This window comes from Podarcis pityusensis, assembly GCF_964106645.2.
Source record: "Podarcis pityusensis genome assembly, chromosome: 2".
In the NCBI taxonomy this organism is placed as follows: domain Eukaryota; kingdom Metazoa; phylum Chordata; class Lepidosauria; order Squamata; family Lacertidae; genus Podarcis; species Podarcis pityusensis.
In genome coordinates this window covers 8796236-8817486 of record NC_138029.1, presented here as the reverse complement: position 1 = coordinate 8817486, position 21251 = coordinate 8796236, and the positions used below count along the sequence as shown (strand labels likewise).

General features: G+C 43.7%; 1 protein-coding gene across 3 annotated transcripts in view; it reads left to right on the top strand.

The window, feature by feature from the left end:
- Positions 1-18528: 18528 nt before the first annotated feature.
- The window catches only part of SLC4A8 (solute carrier family 4 member 8), a 68474-nt gene continuing 65751 nt past the window's right edge, over positions 18529-21251 (top strand). The window contains exon 1 of one of the 3 annotated variants that reach the window (XR_013982673.1): positions 18529-18688. Coding sequence is in view for 2 of the 3 variants with exons in the window: in XM_080994445.1 (XP_080850571.1) it covers positions 18635-18688 (54 nt within the window). In the remaining variant the exon portion in view is untranslated. Of the gene's footprint in view, positions 18689-20194; positions 20514-21251 lie in introns of those variants that run through there. The other 2 variants (XM_080994445.1, XM_080994446.1) reach the window with 2 other exon arrangements.

Sequence of the window (21251 nt, the reverse complement as noted above, 5' to 3'; positions counted from 1 at the left end):
TGGGATTTATTTACCTGTTGGGTGTCTGTGCTGAACATGCCTTTGCACAGTTGTTATTCCCGCAAACCCAGACTCCTGGGAATGAGCTTTGGCAGCACAAACAGGCTCCAAAAGGAACTGAAGGGTTTGCAGTCAGGAGAAGAATTAAAAGTCAAAAGCTATTGTGCTGGATTGTGGATTCACCCTGTGTCTGTTGAGATACCACTGCTTTGACACACCAGCCTAATATTGCAACATTTGTGCTGTGTTAATCCCCACACATTTCTACCCAGCTTTTTGTTCTGCAGTCGGTAAAAATAGCATTTGAATAGTACTTTCCTAACATTCAAAGTATTGCATAAACATTACTTCAGTAAACTTTACAGCAGCTCCTCCAGGTTGGCCAAAGGTAAAGGGACCCCTGACCATTAGGTCCAGTCGTGGCTGACTCTGGGGTTGTGGTGCTCATCTCGCTTTACTGGCCAAGGGAGCCAGTGTTTGTCCGCAGACAGCTTCCGGGTCATGTGGCCAGCATGACTAAGCCGCTTCTGGTGAACCAGAGTAGCGCATGGAAAAACCGTTTACCTTCCCGCTGGAGTGGTACCTATTTATCTACTTGCACTTTGACGTGCTTTCGAACTGCTAGGTTGGCAGGAGCTGGGACCGAGCATCGGGAGCTCACCCCATCGCAGGGATTCAAACCGCTGACCTTCTGATCGGCAAGTCCTAGGCTCTGTGGTTTAACCCACAGTGCCACCCGCGTCCCATAGCCATCAGGTAAAAGGTAAAGGTAAAGGTACCCCTGCCCGTACGGGCCAGTCTTGCCAGACTCTAGGGTTGTGTGCTCATCTCACTCTATAGGCCGGGAGCCAGCGCTGTCCGCAGACACTTCTGGGTCACGTGGCCAGCGTGACAAGCTGCATCTGGCGAGCCAGCGCAGCACACGGAAACGCCGTTTACCTTCCCGCTATTAAGCGGTCCCTATTTATCTACTTGTACCCGGGGGTGCTTTCGAACTGCTAGGTTGGCAGGCGCTGGGACCGAGCGACGGGCCATCAGGTAGACCAGTATTATTGTTCTTTCATTGCAATGGTGGCTAATCGCATGTTGGACTGATGGGAGCTGGAATCCAACAGCATCCAAAGGGCCACAGGTTCCCCACTCATGCTTTCTTGCAGGATCTGTGCCCAGCAGCTTGCTTAGGTTACTCAAAGACAGAAGGGCTGAGGAGCTGGAGGTTTCTTAGCTAACCCTCTTAGGTCTCACTTAAGGCACTTTTCTCCTGCTCCGGAGGGTAGGATCCAAACCAACGGATTCAAGTTAAAAGAAAGGAGAATCCGACTAAACATTGGGAAGAACTTTGTGACAGTGGAATGGACTCCCACGAGCAGTGGCAGATCTTGGGGTCTCAGATTTCAGTGGTGCCTTGTGCAAAGTGAAAATTCAGCGCCCCTCCTCCTGTTGTGCTCCATTCTAAATCATAGTTAGACCAGATGACTCTTGGGTTCCCTTAAAACTCTACGATTCTATGATCCTAAGCCTGTACCCCACAAGAGTTGTATAAATTTGGGGATCGTTTCCTTCACATTCTGAAAATATAGGAAGCTGTCTTGTACAGTGGTATCTCGGGTTACAAATGCTTCGGGTTATGAACACTTCGGGTTACAAACTCGCTAACCCGGAAGTAGTACCTCGGGTTGAGAACTTTGCCCCAGGATGAGAACGGAAATCGCGGGGCGGCGGCAGGAGGCCCCATTAGCAAAAGTGCGCCTCAGGATAAGAACGGTTTCGAGTTAAGAACGGACCTCCGGAACGAATTAAGTTTGTAACCCAAGGTACCACTGTATTGAGTCAGACCGCTGGTACCTCTTGCTCAGTATGATTTACACTGACTGGCAGTGACTGTCCAGGATTTTCAGACAGGCGACACTCCCAGCCCGACCGGGAGATGTCAGGGATTGAAACTGGGACCTTCTGCATGCAAATCAGATACTGTCCCACACTCCCTTTAAAGTTCTCCTCCCCGTACAGAACTGTGTGACCCTTTTCAATGTCACCAGCACAGATTTCCTTCATGACCCTCTTCCCAGTTCTTGGGAGAAACCGACAAAGTTGCCATTTCTGGGGAAAGCATAGTTTGCTCCAATGAACAAATGAATCAGGCGAAGGTTCCTACACGATAAAATGCTTTGGATTTGACATACAGGTGTGGTTTTTATCCTTTGTTGCCACTATGCTATGTGTGTGTGAAAGTTCTTTTGTCAAACAAAAGTTTTTGTCATTCTACTTACGTTCACAGACAAAAGGGATTGTCATACGTATGCCTTAGACCTGCTTATGCTTAAACCGGTTTATAACGTGAATGTAAGCATACATTGGTTGGAAAGTTTCTCTGGTATTTTCTCATCCATTGCCAGAATTCATGTGTAGCAGCAATAGTGTAGCAGAGAGTCAGATACTCCATCCAGAATCATCTCTGTTGTTGGTCTCAGGGCTATAGCAGTACATGCCACATTCATTATCCAAGATGCGATGAGTGGAGTTTTGTAACATATCTCAATATTACTGTTTAATATTATTAATTAGGGACACAAGACACTGCCAAGTCAGACCACTGCCCAGTGCAGTCTACACAGAGGGACACCTCTCTACATTTTCTTTGCAGCCCAATCTACCTATAGATATAAGGGACCAGATGCTGATGACCTTTTCTGAGTGCAAAGCAAGTGCTGTACCACTGAACTTCAACCCTTACAGTGCAGCGTAGTGAAATGTGTGATTTATAGTACTTAAAAACAGCAAACACGTCAGGAGACTGTAGTTCTCACTTTAGAGGTGGGGATGCGGGTGGCGCTGTGGGTTAAACCACAGAGCCTAGGACTCGCCGATCAGAAGGTCGGCGGTTCGAATCCTCGCGACAGGGTGAGCACCCGTTACTCGGTCCCTGCTCCTGCCAACCTAGCAGTTTGAAAGCATGTCAAAGTGCAAGTAGATAAATAGGTACCATTCCAGCGGGAAGGTAAACACTCTTAAGTGACTCCTCCTAACTTGTGCTAGGAAGGAGACAACCACCTCCTTCCCAAACATTGCTGTTGCTGCTGATGCAACCTCCTCATTTAAACATACTGTAATTTGCTATAGGGGACATGGGTGGCACTGTGGGTTAAACCACAGAGCCTAGGACTTGCCGATCATAAGATCAGCGGTTCAAATCCCCGTGACAGGGTGAGCTCCCATTGCTCGGTCCCAGCTCCTGCCAACCTAGCAGTTTGAAAGCATGTCAAAGTGCAAGCAGATAAATAGGTACCACTCCAGCGGGAAGGTATACGGCATTTCAGTGTGCTGCTCTGGTTCGCCAGAAGCAGCTTAGTCATGCTGGCCACATGACCTGGAAGCTGTACACTGGCTCCCTCGGCCAATAAAGCGAGATGAGCGCCACAACCCCAGAGTCGGTCATGACTGGACCTAATGGTCAGGGGTCCCTTTACCTTGCTATGGTTCTCCCATGACTCCCTCGGCTGTACGCTGAGGAAGCCTGATCTATGGCCTTTTAAACTGTGTGTTTGGGGACTATTGGTTTGTTTTTGCTTGTATGTATGTTTTGTTTAACAGGGACGCAGGTGGCGCTGTGGGTTAAACCACAGAGCCTAGGACTTGACAATCAGAAGGTCGGCGGTTCAAATCCCCGCGACGGGGTGAGCTCCCGTTGCTCGGTCCCTGCTCCTGCCAACCTAGCAGTTCGAAAGTATGTCAAAGTGCAAGTAGATAAATAGGTACCGCTCCGGCGGGAAAGTACACGGCGTTTCCGTGCGCTGCTCTGGTTTGCCAGAAGCGGCTTAGTCATGCTGGCCACATGACCCAGAAGCTGTACGCCGGCTCCCTCAGCCAATAAAGTGAGATGAGCGCTGCAACCCCAGAGTCGTCCACGACTGGACCTAATGGTCAGGGGCCCCTTTACCTTTACCTTACTATGTTTTGTTTGTATGGTATGTATTTTTGTGTTTTAATATTGTAACCCACCCAAATAAAATTTGCAACAACATTAGTACATCCGTTATGTTTCTTGGTAAACAATCTTGGAATGTTACTTTATATATTTGCTCCATCTCTCTCTCTTTCCCTGTTGCAAGTCTTCCCATGATCCCCTTTTAAACTTCAGGAGTTTAAAGGTGGAGGGGGTTAGACTTGCAAAGCTGTGCAAGGGCTTTTTTACAAGGTGGCATCTCTGCTCACCTGTCAAATTTGACTGGCAAAGTTGATCCTAATAAGTATCAGGCTTGTGAAGCCAAGAAATTCCCCAACTCCTGGTCTAAAATGATCTAACTACACCAGCATTGCTTTGGGTGACCATTCCTGCTCAGTATAAACACCCCTTTCCCAACAGGAGCCAGTGAGGTGTAGTGGTTAAGAGCGGAAGACTTGTAATCTGGTGAACCGGGTTCGCGTCTCCGCTCCTCCACATGCAGCTGTTGGGTGACCTTGGGCTGGTCACACTTCTCTGAAGCCTCTCAGCCCCACTCACCTCACAGAGTGTTTGATGTTGGGGAGGAAGGGAAAGGAGAATGTTAGCCGCTTTGAGACTCCTTCGGGTAGTGATAAAGCGGGATATCAAATCCAAACTCTTCTTCCTTCTTCCTTTTGCAGCACGTTTTGGAATAGGAAACAACTCAAAGGGGATATGAGCCTCTGTTTTTATTACCTTAGAATTCTCCTTGTACAAGTCTTCCTTTAGCTCCAATCCACTGTAGTTAGCAGGAGAAAAATCTGTTGTACATGCTGTGTTTTTGTAACTACACCCTTCCTTTAACGAAGCATTTCCTCTACTCCAGGAAACAATTTTAACCAACTGAGCAGTTTTAAAGGCAAATGTCAAATAATAAATGAAAACATGAGTAGTTATTTTAATTTACAGATGAATATATGCATGTAATAGATGCATTCCTGAGCCTTTTTTTTTTTTTGCAGTTTCAAATACTAGAATGAAGACTATAGCATGTGCAGTGTGCCTTTGTCTCCCATCATTGAGTACTCCTGTCTTTCCCTGCAATCGCGGAATTAAAGAGCATTCCATGGAGCTTCTTTTCCCCACTGTAGATCTGTGCACTGGAACATAATCTTTTAAAAATTAAGGAATGTCTCCACCTCCTTGGACAGCATTCTGAGTATACAATCCAAATATTCTTTTTGAGACTTTAAATATTTATAGTGGCCCTTTGTACTGAATTAGACCCGCTGATTGTCACCACTGCCTTTATTGAGGATGAAAATACAGCCTTTGCTTTCAACAATAGCTGTGTGCATGCCAATTGGGGTTTTGTGTACTGTTTTTTTATTTTTAAGAGTTCTGAGCCAACAGGGCTTTTAAGCACTCAATGCTCAGGGCCAGATTGGAGTCCCTCCTCCACCAGCTTCCCAAGGTAATTTAGGCACCAATGCAACTGCTAAGTTTTCCCAGGAACCAGGAAATGCTTGTTGTGCTCTGTCTGGCCTAGGGTGGCCATGTGCCCTACTTTATGTCACCTCTTTGAAAGAGTGCTCTCTCTGAAGGATTGTTCGGTCCAAGTCTGATTTGCAGATACCCTAAGAAGGGAGAGCAGGGTGGCTTTGCAGTTGCCCATCAACAGTTAGCACCTGGACAGGTGACTGAGCAGGTGCACAGGTCACCTAGTCAAGGTCTTCCACACTATGATGAGACGTATTGTATTTCCATTTAAAATATACCGGTAGTCATTATTTCTACATTTTGCATAGGTACACTTTATGCAAATATGTGTTCTCTTTTGGTATGCCCCACAGAGAAACCTACGGTCTGCAAATAATAACATCCTCAAGGTCCCAGGCCTCAGAGAGGTTAGGCTGGCCTCAACTAGAGCCAGGGCCTTCTCGGCTGCGGCTCCAATCTGGTGGAATGCTCTGTCACAAGAGACTAGGGCCCTGCAGGACTTGACATCTTTCCGCAGGGCCTGCAAGACAGAGTTGTTCCGCCAGGCCTTTGATCAGGGCGCAGCCTGACTCCCTCCTCTGGCAACCTGCACAGAACTTTGCTTAATTGGTTGCCATCAATTTGATTTAATTAATTTTTATAATGAAATATTTTTAGATTGTGTGATTATTTGATTATTTGATTTTTTGATTGTTGTTAGCCGCCCTGAGCCCGGCTTCGGCTGGGGAGGGCGGGATATAAATAAAATTTATTTATTTATTTATTTATTTATTTTTGCCCTCCTCCTTTTTTTGGTTGATGCCTTTCACCTTTCTCTTTTTTTGGCATAACTGTCCTAAGAGCAGGTGTTTTTGGAGGGGAAGGACTTGGATCAACTCAGCAGCCATGCCATTAATTTATGAATAAACTACATCAGACAAAGGATAAAAGTGCATTCCCCACCCACTGTACTCATTTATTTTTTTAGAAAGGCGAGGAAAAAAGTGGGACCTTTATTTCGTGAATCATCTGCTAGAACAGAGAAGCTGAGGTATAATTATAATTATAATTATAATTATAATTATTATTATTATTATTATTATTATTCCTCTTGTATCCCATCTTTCCAGATCCGAATTCTGGAGCAGCTAAAAACATGAATAAGATACATTGTAAGAATAACAGTAATAACACATACCACAATATACATATACAGTGGTGCCTCGCAAGACGAAATTAATCCGTTCCGCAAGTCTCTTCATCTAGCGGTTTTTTCGTCTTGCGAAGCAACCCTATTAGCGGCTTAGCGGATTAGCGCTATTAGCGGTTTAGCAGCTATTAAAGGCTTAGCGGCTTAGCTGCTAAAAGGCTATTAGCAGCTTAGCGACTTAGAAAAAGGGGGGGGGGAGCGAAAAAAATCTCAAGACTCGCAAGACATTTTCGTCTTGCGAAGCAAGCCCATAGGGAAATTCGTCCTGCGAAGCGCATCGAAAAACGGAAAACCCTTTCGTCTAGCGGGTTTTCCATCTTGCGAGGCATTCGTCTTGCGGGGCACCACTGTATGGAAATATATATGGCAATCATTGGTAGGTTGAGAGGAAACCAGGGCTGTACTGTTAGGGAATGGACAGAACGTTATCTCTGGGCTAAGCATGTGCTTGGAGGCAACTCACTCCCAAAGACCTGGAGATTATAATCATTGAGTAGTGCACATTCTACAAATAATAATAATAATAATAATAATTGTTAGGTCGTGGGTTGACATAGCAGCCGGCACAGCGATTTCTTCAAGTAGCTCTTTATTATGGTAAGCTGGAATAGAACTGACTGCGAACAGCTCAGCCGGCCTGTATTTATAGGCAGCCGGCTGTCAACATTGTAACCACAACAGCCCAGAGTTCCCGCCTAAAATAACAGACGCGGACCTGAGTGAAAACTATCTACAGACCTGAGTGAAAACTATATACAGTATCCCCCTGTTGGCCCAGGGTGAAACTACACTACATAATAATAATAATAATAATAATAATAATAATAATATTAATTATATCCCACCCATCTGGCTGGTTTCCCCAGCCACTCTGGGCAGCTTCCCACAAAATATTAAAAATACATTAAAACATCTGTCATTAAAAGCTTCCCTAAACAGGGCTGCCTTCGGATGTCTTCTAAAAGTCAGATAGTTGTTTATTTCCTTGACATCTGATGAGAGGGCGTTCCACAAGGCGTTCCACATATATGCTGAGGTATATTTTTCTTCTAATGGTCCAAGATTCAGGTCTGATTTTGAATACAGATCCCTGTGCTGCGTTTTGATACAAAGTGGAGAAGAGGCAGGAAGACTTTAGTGGGTCTGACTATAGCAAGATGTGCTGGTGGTGGAGAACTGTGAAAAAAGGGAACATGTTTTCGAAAGGTTACTAGAAGGAAAGGGGGAAAAACTAGTGGTGGAGTAATGGGGGCTGAGTCAGCGCTTAATTTATTAAGTGAGAGTTGGGGGGTTTAGATCTGTGTTGGAGAAATGCTATCACATTGCTTTGTAATTATAAGTGTGTGCAGAGGGGAGAAGCTGCAGGCGGTAGGAAGGGGAAAGCATTTGATGATGCTCTGTTTCCACCTGCTAATTTTACTTAAGATTTCCCCGCTGTGGATTCACTGACCCGGTTGCTTATTGCTGTGGTTGATTGTTCCATAGCTACAGAATGGGGCAAATGTCCTCTTAATGCAGTATAATAGATGCATGTGTCTTATGTGGTTCTTAAAATTGAAATTTAAAAGTTGAATTTGAAAAGTGTGAGAGTTTACTTCAGAATGGCAAATTTTAAGGTTCGAGACTGAAAAAACTATATAAAAACAAATGAGATGTACCATCTTGGAATGAACTTTCATTTCATCAAATCCAAGCTAAAATCGGACCATAGGGCTTCTCCATAATCTGCTATACATTATTTTCTGACGCTTATTTTTTCTAGATCATTGACTTGCATCTATATTTGTACCTGAATTCCCTCGGTTCTTTGCCATGCAGGGTATGTACTGGCTTGCATTTTTCTTCTGGAAATTGTGAGTCTGGATTGAGGTTGTCCTACCACACTCTACACAGAGCCTAGGATTTGCCAATCAGAAACCTAGCAGTTCGAAAGCATGTCAAAGTGCAAGTAGATAAATAGGTACCGCTCCAGCGGGAAAGTAAACGGCATTTCCGTGTGCTGCTCTGGTTTGCCAGAAGCGGCTTAGTCATGCTGGCCACATGACCCGGAAGCTGTACGCCGGCTCCCTCGGCCAATAAAGCGAGATGAGCGCCACAACCCCAGAGTCGGTCATGACTGGACCTAATGGTCAGGGGTCCCTTTACCTTTACTTTGCTATGGTTCTCCCATGACTATCAAACCTTTAAAGATGCAGAGGGCATTTAATGTCATGTTAATGTCAGCAAACATTTTAAGCAGGGGGCTGGTCCACTGTCCCTCAGACCTTGTGGGGGGCCGGATTATATTTTGCGGGGAGGGAAATGAAAGAATTCCTATGCCCCACAGATAACCCAGAGGTCCATTTTAAATAAAAGGACACATTCTACTCATGTAAAAACACCAGGCAGGCCCCACAAATAACCCAGAGATGCATTTTAAATAAAAGGGCACATTCTACTCATGTAAAAACACCAGGCAGGCCCCACAAATAACCCAGAGATACATTTGAAATAAAAGGACACATTCTACTCATGTAAAAACACGCTGATTTCCGGACCATCCGCGGGCTGGATTTAAAAGGCGATTGGGCTGGATCCGGGCCCCGGGCCTTAGTTTGCCTACCCATATTATAGACCCTGCATCTAATCTCCCTGTGGATTCACACATCTCTATTTGCATTGCTCTTTGAATTGGCCACTGCACCGGCACTCTTCCATCCCAACAGTTGCCTTTGATACCCCCTGCAGTAATTAACTGGTGGTGATGATGATGCTTACTTCTGTGCCCTAAAAGCTTCACAATATAATGAATCTGCTGATGTCTGCAGATCAAGTTGCTGTTAAAAGGCACAAGAGCACAACAGGTTCCCCACTTCATCAGTTGGCAGCCCTATTCCCACCCACCCCTGGTCTTTTGGAGAAGCACAGCTGTTGAGTGGAGCTAATTCAAGGTTGCAGATTGAGCAGAGGAGAAAGGGAGATGGGCCTGCTCTTCCCAGTAATTAATCATACTTATTATGTATCCTCATTACCTCCAATGATACAGATCCAGTAGGTGGTGAAATATAATCTGGGGCTGGGAAAAAATGATGGCTAATGGCTGATTCACCATTTAGTGTACGTTCTGGCACCATATGCAGCCATATGTCTTTGCTGTAAACTGCCCCAATCAGACACCTGCCCTGTATAAGCAGGAATACTTACTGAGGTGTATTCTTCACAGGAATGTTGGGTCATGACTCAAAGAAGTTTGAATTAGGCATATATCTATCATTCTGGACTGTAACCATGCTTTAAGCGCATGTAGCTGTATTTCCCTATGTTCCTCACATAGGATGGAGCCCACAAGCAGAAAGTCTGAGATGTAGCTCAGACTTCTTTTCACTGTAACTACAAAACAAAGCCTGCCTTCAGATGACTGCTGTGAACTGAATGTGAGTAAAACATTGTTCTTACTTTTAAAGAAGACTGTGTTGTGTTATTATTATTATTTTAAGAGGGAAATAAAGGGGAAACATACCAGGAACAATCCAGACTGGACAAGCCAGACCAGATTGTTTAATTAAAGGGTTCTAAAGAATCAGCAACTTGCTTCCAATAAGTTGCAAAGGGAATGTGCTCTGTTGTTTACTCACTAGAGTGAGTGAGGACGGATACTATCAAAACAATATATCCTCTCCTACCTTCCTTAACATTCCCACAGGTATGTAATTCCAAAGAATATTTCCCTCTGGTTTTTCGCCCTGCACAGTCATGTTTATACAATCCCATACTTTCTCCTGTAAAAGGAAAGGTAAAGGACCCCTGGACTGTTAAGTCCAGTCAAAGGCGACTATGGGGTGTGGTGCTCATCTCGCTTTTCAGGCTGAGGGAGCTGGCATTTGTTCACAAACAGCTTTCTGGGTCATGTGGCCAGTATGACTAAATCGCTATTGGCACATGGAGGACTGTGACGGAAACCAGAGCTCACGGAAATGCCTAGTCCTTCCCACTGCGGTGGTACCTATTTATCTTCTTGCACTGGTATGCTTTCGAGCTGCTAGGTTGACAGAGCAATGGGAGCTCACCCTGTTGTGCAGATTCGAACCACCAACCTTCCGATCGGCAAGTCCAAGAGGCTCAGTGGTTTAGACCACAGTGCCACCCATGTCCCCATTAATACTGTACATATTGTTGGGAGGGGAAAGAAAGCTTTGAGATTGAAAGAAAAACAGCCAGCCTTGTGTGCTCAGTCAAGCTATCATGCTGATTAGGAGCATCTAGCAAGTTTAAAACTCAATTTAATGATCCTCCAATGTTTCTTTTATTCTGAAAGCTTTTGATGTTGCCAGAGTGCAAGGAGCAGTTCCTTTCCCTGGAGTGCAGAAGAGAAATATCAATTATTTCTTCTTAGATGATTCTCTAGTTTCTTCCCTGTATTCTTATAACCCCAAAATACCTTTTATGTGATACCGTCAATAGCTAAAGGCAAGTACACGTGTTTGTTTTTTAAATTAAAAATTGCTGCACCTAGCACCAGGAATATGAATGCTGCAGCCTGTATAAATGTTGCAAATTTAAGCTAACCCTTTTTTTTTTTTGCCTCCTCTGAACCTAGAGAGGCTGAAGGATCTGTTCAGGGGGCATTCGGCTTTTCCGCCCACTTGCAAGTTCTCTCTCCTTTGAGAACTACAAACTTTGTAAAAAGTGATACTAAGATTCTGAGCACAAAGGCAGAAGACCGACTTCGCGCCGGTCTCCCAAGGGTTGCGCAGAGCTGCCTGCATTCCCAGGCTTCGCGGGGGGAAATATATATTTTTTTCATTATTTCCCCCCCCCCAAAAAAACAAGGTGCGTCCTATGGGGCGGTGCGCCCTATGGGGCGAAAAATACGGTATATACGATTTACAACTGATTTACTCTAGAGCAGCAGTCACATAAGCTGTGGAGTAAGTTGCATAGCCTCCAACATTTATCCATAATAAAAGTGACATGCCTTTCATGGGACATGCAAACTGAGAGCAGCTCCACATGTAGTGCAAGCCATGCATGTTTACACAGAAATTAAATCCCCCACAGTGATTGACAGAGTTCACTTCCAGGTAAGTAAGCATAGGATTGCAGCCTAAATCAAGGGTCAGCAAATTTTTTCAGCTGGTGACCAGTCTACTGTCCCTCAGACCTTGTGGGGGGGGGGTCTATATTTTGAAAAAATAATAATGAACGAATTCCTATGCCCCACAAATAACCCAGAGATGCATTTTAAATAAAAGGACACATTCTACTCATGTAAAAACATGCTGATTCCTGGACCGCCCATGGGCCGGATTGAGAAGGCAATTGGGCCGTTTCTGGCCCCTGGGCCTTAGGTTGCCTACCCATGGCCTAAATAGTGCAATTAGACCTTTTGCGGAGTCTTGCCGTTAGCAACTCTCAGCGATATATTTGGAGAACTTCATTTCAAAATACAATTTTCCCTGTCAGCTGGAAAATACACTTTGGTAGTTAGAGCTGCTGCATCCTTCTAGGTCAGGGATGTGCTTGGAACCCCAGCTCCCATCATTCCAAACCACCATGGCCAATCACTAGGCACGATGGGAGTTCAGAAGCATCTAGCAGGCCACATTTACTTACACCCCTATTGTAGGTAAATGGCTCCCCCAAACCTGTGGTCCCCACCATGCTCCCCTCCCCTTACTATTGTGACGGTTGGGAATATTTCATGTACAGTAATGCTGTTCTAAGCTTCAGAGATGCTTTGAGTGCCCTGAAGAAGTGTGCATGCACACGAAAGCTTATACCCAGAACAAACTTAGTTGGTCTCTAAAGTGCTACTGTTGTCTTTGTCCATGGAGTTTTCTTGGCAGGGATACTGGAGTGGCTTGCCGGTTCCTACTCCAGGTGCATCACGTTTGGGCAAAACTCTCCACTATGACCTGTCCATCTTGGGTGGCCCTGCACGGCATAGCTCATAGTTTCTCTGAGTTATTCAAGCCCCTTTGCTACGGCAAGGCAGTGATCCATGAAGGGGACCTTGCCAACAAAGGCCCGTGTAGTTTAAGCTATGGTTTTCCCAGTAGTGATGTATGGATGTGAGAGCTGGACCATAAAGAAGGCTGATCGCCGAATAATAATAATAATAATAATAATAGTAATAATAATAATAATAATAAATTGAGAGCTGTACCATAAAGAAGGCTGATCGCCGAAGAATTGATGCTTTTGAATTCTGGTGCTGGAGGAGATTCTTGAGAGTCCCATGGACTGCAAGAAGATCAAACCTATCCATTCTGAAGGAAATCAGCCCTGAGTGCTCACTGGAAGGACAGATCCTGAAGCTGAGGCTCCAATACTTTGGCCACCTCAAGAGAAGAGAAGACCTCCCTGGAAAAGACGCTGATGTTGGGAAAGATGGAGGGCGCAAGGAGAAGGGGACAGCAGAGGACGAGATGGTTGGACAGTGTTCTCGAAGCTACCAGCATGAATTTGACCAAACTGTGGGAGGCAGTGGAAGACAGACGTGCCTGGCATGCTCTGGTCCATGGGGTCACGAAGAGTCGGACACGACTAAGCAACACAACAACAACAAGGTGCTACTGGACAATATTTTATTTTTTATTATTTCTTTCAACCGTGTCAGACCAACACGGCTACCTACCTGAATCTGAAGCTCAGCGTGAGGTCAGGGGAAGAGTCTCTGTCCTTCCTAGCACTGAACTCAGAAAAGCTGTGGTTTGCCAGTTTAATAAGAGTGGTAGGAGATGCTCATGGCTCTGAGTGCTGTGTATGAATTTGTGGACCCCTTGCTGAATAATTACAGTAGTACCTCGGTTAAGAACTTAATTCGTTCTGGAGGTCTGTTCTTAACCTGAAACTATTCTTAACCTGAGGTACTACTTTAGCTAATGGGGCCTCCTACTGCCACCGCGCCACCGCTGCACGATTTCTGTTCTCATCCTGAAGCAAAGTTCTTAACCCGAGGTACTATTTCTGGGTTAGCGGAGTCTGTAACCTGAAGCGTATGTAACCTGAAGCATATGTAACCCGAGGTACCACTGTATAGGCACAAAAATGCAATGCAGAGATGAATTTATTTTGCCCATTCCATTGCAAAATCTAGAATGCATAAGTTTCCTGTTCCTTTTAGCTGATGTAATCTTTCCTGGCTGCTAGAATGCATAAAATCCTAACACTAGTTTCAGTGCGAGGTCAGTCCATCATTCAATTTCAGCTCCTCAGTTAAATGAAGGTAGGCTGTCATTGGGATCTTAGGTTTTCTGGAACTTGGAATGGAATAAGTGTATGCATTTGTTTTAATAACTAATGAAAAACAAAACAATTGTGCCTCATTGATTTAATTTGTTTTTGTTGCCAAAACAAATTAGATTGCAAATGGATGAATTCTTAATTAGAAATCACATTAGTCATTTGTTTGATTCATTTTTCGTTAGTTTCTAATGAAAAATTGGAATGTTTTGGAACAGTATGTAACTGAAAGGTTACAGAAGGATAAAGAGACGGAGGCTGCACTGAAACTCACAGATGTAAACTGGGAACCCTTTGCTCTATTTGAAACTTTAAAATGTCTCCTCTACTTGAGGAGTGGTACAATGACGGAAAATTTCATAGGAACAGGTGTAAAACACAGAATTTACAAGCAGGAGAGGAGCACTTGGGAGCACTCTCATTGAAAGGATGTAATTACAACTAAAGAATTTTATCTAGACAAATGAAATTAACGAGGCACATTTTTCCCATAGGATATCAAAGCAAGTTCCAGAGAGCATAAAATCCCAGTAATGAACATCTGGGCCCCCCATTGAATGGATTTTTTTTTTTAAAGCCTCTAAAATGCCCTTTTCTAATGTGTCTCAAATTTGGCAGGGGTGCTGCATTCAAGGCATAGTAGAATTCCTCAAGTTTCCATGCCATTTGGATGGTACACATCAAATTTACAGTCAACAGAAAACTGGCTGGGTCTCCCATTGAAATCAATGGGGGGGAATGGATGGGAATGATAAAACAAATGAATTAATTGCAAATCAGTTATTAAAACACATGAAAAATGAAATGAGCAAATAATGAAACAAAATGAAGTTTTCATAATAAAAAGGAATGGAGAAACTAAACTAGCCTAGTTCTCGCACATCCCTGCAATGGAATCGGTGAGTGAATTAGGCGTAGCTGTTTCGATTTTTATATTTACAAGCAGTTTTGACAATGGATGGAAGGTTTCTAGATTTAAACTTATTCTAAGTATGTTTGCTTTGAACATTGTGTTAATACAAATGTAGCTGCAACCTCAATTGTATTTTTTCTCTGTGTAATTATTGGACTAGGAAAAAAAATTTGAAGCTGATTTTCAAGGCTAATTTAATTTAAACCTTATTAAATATGTGTTTTAGGACATTAGAATCAACTGCGTCCGCCAAAAGCTTGAGAAAACCATTCTGCTTGGATAATTGCAAGCACTACCACTGGCAGAAGTTCAAAGTATGACTAAACCCAGCTTTAAGAATTGATTAGTTTTTTTTAGTACTGGGCTCCCACTGAGGGTGTTGGTTTTCTTGGCTGTTGAGGATCCAAGCAGGAGTTACATGAATTGAAGATTGAAGATGGCCTAGTGAGATCAAGGGAAGATGGCAGAAGAAAAAGGTTTCATGTATCAGGAAGCTCAAGGCAGGATAACAGCGTTATTGAATAGGCAGAGTCAAGGTTGATTATAATTGAACACAATCATCTCAGTTTCTCCCATCGTTATTGTTAGGACCTATTCTAGAGCAAGAGAAACCAATGTATTTATAAAGGTGCATGATGATTAAGCTTGCCATCTATCAGCCCACAAATCTGGGAAAGTTACATGAATAAATATTTCCTTATCTTTGCACCCACCAAATACTAGGAGTCATGAGAAAAGGGTGCATTGGAGGCCAGGTCATTTTCTACAATTCAGTTAACAAAGCATTCTCACAATAAGGCCCAAGGTAGTTAAATGCATGTATCATGAGTCTATAATTTGCGTCTTGAAATACAGTTGTCTTAGCCCAAGTACTCCTCTCTCAGTACGGAAATAGGTTGATTTCCTGTACTAGTATCCTAAAGCTGAGTTTGAGGTGGGGTAGGGATGTGGTATGGGATGCGGGTGGCGCTGTGGTCTAAACCACTGAGCCTTGGGCTTGCTGATAAGAAGGTTGGCGGTTTGAATCCCCACGACGGGGTGAGCTCCCGTCACTCGGTCCCTGCTCCTGCCAACCTAGCAGTTCGAAAGCACACAGTGCAAGTAGATAAATTGGTACCACTCCAGCGGGAAGGTAAACGGCGTTTCCGTGCGCTGCTCTGGTTCACCAGAAGCAGCTTAGTCATGCTGGCCACATGACCTGGCTCCCTCGGCTAGTAAAGCAAGATGAGCGCCGCAACCCCAGAGTCGGCCACGACTGGACCTAACAGTCAGAGGTCCCTTTACCTTTAAGGTAACACATATGTAAACTTGGTGCTACAAAAGAAAGGTTTTGTTTGTTTGTTTGCATGATAAATAAACAAAAGGAGCTTCAGGTAAAATGCCATTGTACAACAGGGATGAGGAATCTGTGGCTCTTCAGTTGTTGCTAGACTACAACTCCCAACATCCTTGGCAGTGGACCATACGGGCATAGTGGCTAATGGGAGTTGGAGCCCAGAGGTGGCTTGAGGGGCCCAGCTTTCCCACCCCTGATGTGCAAAGTCTGTTTTCTTTGTGAAAGGAATGCTTTCACATATGTTTGGAGAGAGTCCAGGCCTACAGTTGAACCTAGTAACCTTGTGGCTTCCTGCTTGTTAGGTCAACAGCAAATCTGAAGGCACAATAATGTTGAGAGGAGGCCCAGATGGCAAGTGATTAGCTGAGGTTGAGATGCGTGGGTTTGGCTGACTTCATTGCACCCTGGTGACTATGATATCTTTTCACTCCAAATGCACTTCACAAAATGACCCCTCTATGTGATTCGCATGGCACCACATTAGGCGTGTATTCGAATTCACAGCACATAGCAGCCACAGTGTAGTATAGCAGCCATGCGTGTGTAGTAAGCATTTGCAGCCATGCTCCTCCCATGTGATGCCTTAGTAACCATCTCTCATATGTGCGCTGACAGAAAAAATGGACTTTTTCCAGTTCTGGGAACTGACAAAGAGGGTCCATTGGTGGCCATTAGACATTCCTGTGGGACAGTGTTGAATTGACGGTGGAGCAGTGTGCTTGCACGCAGTTCTGCTGCGTCTCTGAACTGGGGTGGTTGTGATCAAGGAACAGAGATCTGTGATGCTCTCACCCCCCTTTGAAAGAAGAAAAGTGAAATTCTTGCTGGTGCACCTCAGGAAATTAAGCATTCAGATCTGCAGAATCTTTTTGTTAATCTTTTAGCATTTAACCAGTTGCTGGAAAACACAAGGCAAGAAGGTTGTCCTCGGACTTGCTTGTGGGTTTCCTGAAGGATGTTCTTATGTTCATATCTCCTTATGTACCAGAAGAATTAACAATCTTAAGTCTATGCATGCTAATAAATAGTAATAATAATAATAATAATAATAATAATAATAATAATAATATATTAGTTATACCCCACCCATCTGAGTTCAGTGGGGCTTCCTCTCAGGTCCGTGAGATTGCAGCCTAAGTCACCTGTACAATGTGTTGCTGAACTTGTTTGTTTATAATACTAAGCCATTTTATTATCAAGGCCTCCAAAGTGGTGTACACTATCAAAAGCAACACCAGACACCAACTTGTGTCACTTGTTTTGAGCAGAACTTATTACTCACCATTTTCAAGACATAGTTTGAAAAAGTTAGTTTTAAAGTGAGTCTCTGTGTTGTATCGTGTTTCCTTTCCAAAATACAAACCTTCATTTGGGTTTCCACCTCCAGTTGTTGGCTTAATGAAGGTGCCCAGACTGGTACATGCAAGGATTAACTTTTGAAATGAATGGACACGTTAAATAGATATAAGCAAGCTTTCGTCGTTCTGTAACTGATTTATTGATTAAATAAATGATTTGCTTGGTGCAACATGCAAAGTTATCTGCCTTCACTGCATAACTAGAGACGAATACTAAATAACTAACTCTGAAGTAAGTGTCAAATGGTAGAGTTTGAATCTTTCTTATTTATGAGGACATTGATTTCTCTAGGGTTTTCTTTAAAAAGTATTATTGTTTTTCTCCACATCTCTAGTTTGTGTGTGTGTGTTCATAAGGAGAACAATTGTGCCCCCAGACCTGGGAACAATTTGGTTTATGATTTCTCATATAATGTAGAAAGACTTCCAACTGTCAATCAGTGTTCTGTTAGACAACTGTTGACCACAGTGTGTACACTTCACTGCTACTAATAAAAGACCCAACAATGACTTTAAAACCCTCTGTTGTTAGGAAGATATTTATAGTTGTGGGGATTGAGAAATGGACTTGACTTCAGCTGTTCTGTAGAGCATGGAATGAAATTCCAGCACTTCCACTGACGTAGAATCTGGCAATTGCTGTAAGTTTTGAGAATTTCACTGTCACTTAAAAAGCCTAGCTTCTCCCCAAGCTACTAGTTTGTTTTATTCTGGAAGGCTATTTACATTAGGGACCATTCAAACAAGCAATTCTCCACCTGCAGTCTAAAGTGATGCAGTCGCAGCAGCCAGTACTGTATGCTCTTCCCAACTTAACATGTAGATTAATAACTCCACCATGTAGATCAGCTCAAAAGTGTGCCCAGAAGGAAACTGATTTTGCGTTTTCCTTGGGATGCGTATTCTGTTTTCTCCAGATGTTTACTTTTGTGTTTTCCCCATTGTTAAACAGTAATATGGGGCACAGGGCTGAAGGCCACGGTCACCATCTAATTTTAACTGATTGGTGTCGTTTTTCATTTTGGATGCCCTATTACGTCAATGATCACATTTCAAGCAGAGCTTGCCTGTTAACGGGCATAGTCGTCGTGAAGGCTTGTCTGCTGTAGGAAAGAGAATTTTCAACATAGAGCTCACTCATGAGTTTCAGAAGGAGGGAAATATATCCTAAAAAACCCAGTAGTGCAACCTTATGCATGTTTATTCAGAAGTCCGTCCTACTGTGTTCAAGGGAGCTTATACGCAGGTAAGTGTTCTTAGGACTGCAGCCTGTGTTAGAATGTGCAGATAACGTACATATGCATGAATGGCTCCCCTTTTCTTGTGATAGACACCCTATTTTCTTGTATCTGGCCCTGGTAATGGCCCACATTTTTTTGCTGGGTGCAGTTCAGCACTGAAAAGGATATATCAAGAACTCTGGCCAAAAGTTTCAATATAAGGAATAATTCCTACTCAAGAGTTGAAATGAAAAACGTGTGTATTCTGCTAAGAATAACAGTTTGAAGCTAGTAGTAGATTTAAACACAACGTATAAGTATGATAGTTTTAAAGTAATGGTAAGTTTGGATACAACGTTTAAGTGCAGAAATAATGTCGTTTCAAATATACAATGATATAGTACAAAGGTACATGAAATACCAGTGCACAACAATTGTTTTATACAAGTCTCAATAGCAGTCAAAACGAGTCCACATTATATAAAATTAGAATAAAGAATAAAGAATGAAGGATCAAATGGGGCCAAAAAGGAGTATCCGGAGTGTGAATCAGATGTACGGTTCAGTGGTGGTAACCAGGACAGGGCCCTGTTTCGGAGTACACGCCTTCTTCAGCTCGGTTTTTTGACGACTATAAATCTGTTGGAAGTCTGTATCATTTAGTTCTTTTATGTTTCTATTTCGACATGCGTCTTAGATAATTGCATCCAAGTTTTCTTGCGTTTCTCTGTGCGTTTCATCTGTAGGGCTAGAGGTTGCTACAGAGGACAGTGCCTACCTCTGTACCCCCACCCCAACTCCCCTTTTAAACTTAAACAGGGCATCTAGCCACCCACAGTTTCAGCAGCTAGTGCATCTTGCCATTAAGTCTCCTCCCTCCTAAGAGGACTTAACTGTGTGTGTGATGTGCAGGGAGCCTTGTGTATTAGCTGCTCAGGCTGTAGGTGACTGGATGCCCTGTTTTAGAAGTTATAAAAGTTTGGGGGTTTTTTTGGAGGGGAGGGATGAACCCCCTCATAAATACTATTTTTTAAAGTGCTTTGGGTGGATTTTAAAGGATTTCCCATTAAAATACACCTTGAAATGTGATGGGAATAATTTAGTTCTCTCCCCTCAGGGAACTGGAATGGACCCCAACCCAAGATAAATATTTATAGGCCCCTGTTGCCATGACACCTACATCTGCTCCCAATCCCCTCCTCTACACAACTTTCTCTTAAAGAAAGTTGTCCTGCCCTCTTATTTTTTCACATGGCTAGCCTATAAACAAAAGAATGCTGCCTTCTTACCGGATGGGCAATCTGATGAAGCCCGGTGCATTTTGTACTGACTTCCAGTGTCAGGGAAGTTGTGGTGGGAACAGGACCTCAAGGTTTAGTTCCTTCCCTCCCACTCCCCTTACTTTCCAAGAAAGCTCCTTAAGAATGGATTTGATGAGACAGAAGGATGGGTACCATTTGGAATATTCATGCTGCCGTGTTCCATGCTGTCATAGTAATGAAGGTCAGGTGGCTCTGGGAACAGAGTTAGCGAGGAAACCCAGCTGAAGCAGCATCTTCAATGGTTCAACCTTTCCCCCTCCCCTACCCACCTGCCCATTGAAAAAGATTGTCTAAAAGAGATGCTTTAAGAAGTAGCAAGTGGCTTCTGTTGGGGGTCAATACCTAGTCAGCTAAATGGGTGTATGGAATGGACTCGAGCCTCCCTTTGGCTACCCAGACTTGCACCAGAAGAGAACTTAGCCCAGGACCTGGATTCTTGAACATAATTGTAGAAGAAGATTGATTCTTCTTTCTTTCTGACCTTGCACGGCTTCGGAGGATAACCATGACATCATTCAGGAACTTGCAGGTAAAGCGCTTTTATGAGGATGGATGAGTCCCCACTGGAAGCCCTGCAAATGGTTAAAACCCTTAAAGGTAAAGGTAAAGGGACCCCTGACCATTAGGTCCAGTCATGGACGACTCTGGGGTTGCAGCGCTCATCTTTCTCTATAGGCCGATAGAGCCAGCGTTTGTCCACAGATGGTTTTTCCGGGTCATGTGGCCAGCATGACTAAGCCGCTTCTGGCGAACCAGAGCAGTGCATGGAAACGCTGTTTACCTTCCCGGTGGAGCGGTACCTATTTATCTACTTGCACTTTGACATGCTTTCAAACTGCTAGGTTGGCAGGAGCTGGGACTGAGTAACAGGAGCTCACCCCGTCATGGGGATTCGAACTGCCGACCTTCTGATCAGCAAGCCCTAGGCTCTATGGTTTAACCCACAGCGCCACCCGCGTCCCCGGTTAAAACCCTTAGGACTTGTATCTGGCATTTTCTGTTTCTTTTAGAACAGGCAGTTTGGGTGACCATAATTACTTATAGCATTGGTTAACAGTGCTAAGGCTATAGCCTTCTTTTCAGACGTGAGAACTATGTAATTCATGTGAGTCTTACTCCCAGGTAAGTGGGTATAGGATTGCAGCCTAAATCAATTATGGTGTAATTGTAGTGTTAACTTCACACCATGAGTAGATGGTGTTAATGTTACCATAGTAGAAGCACTTACTTAATCACCTTACAGGAAACCAGGCTCCAAAGGTCTATC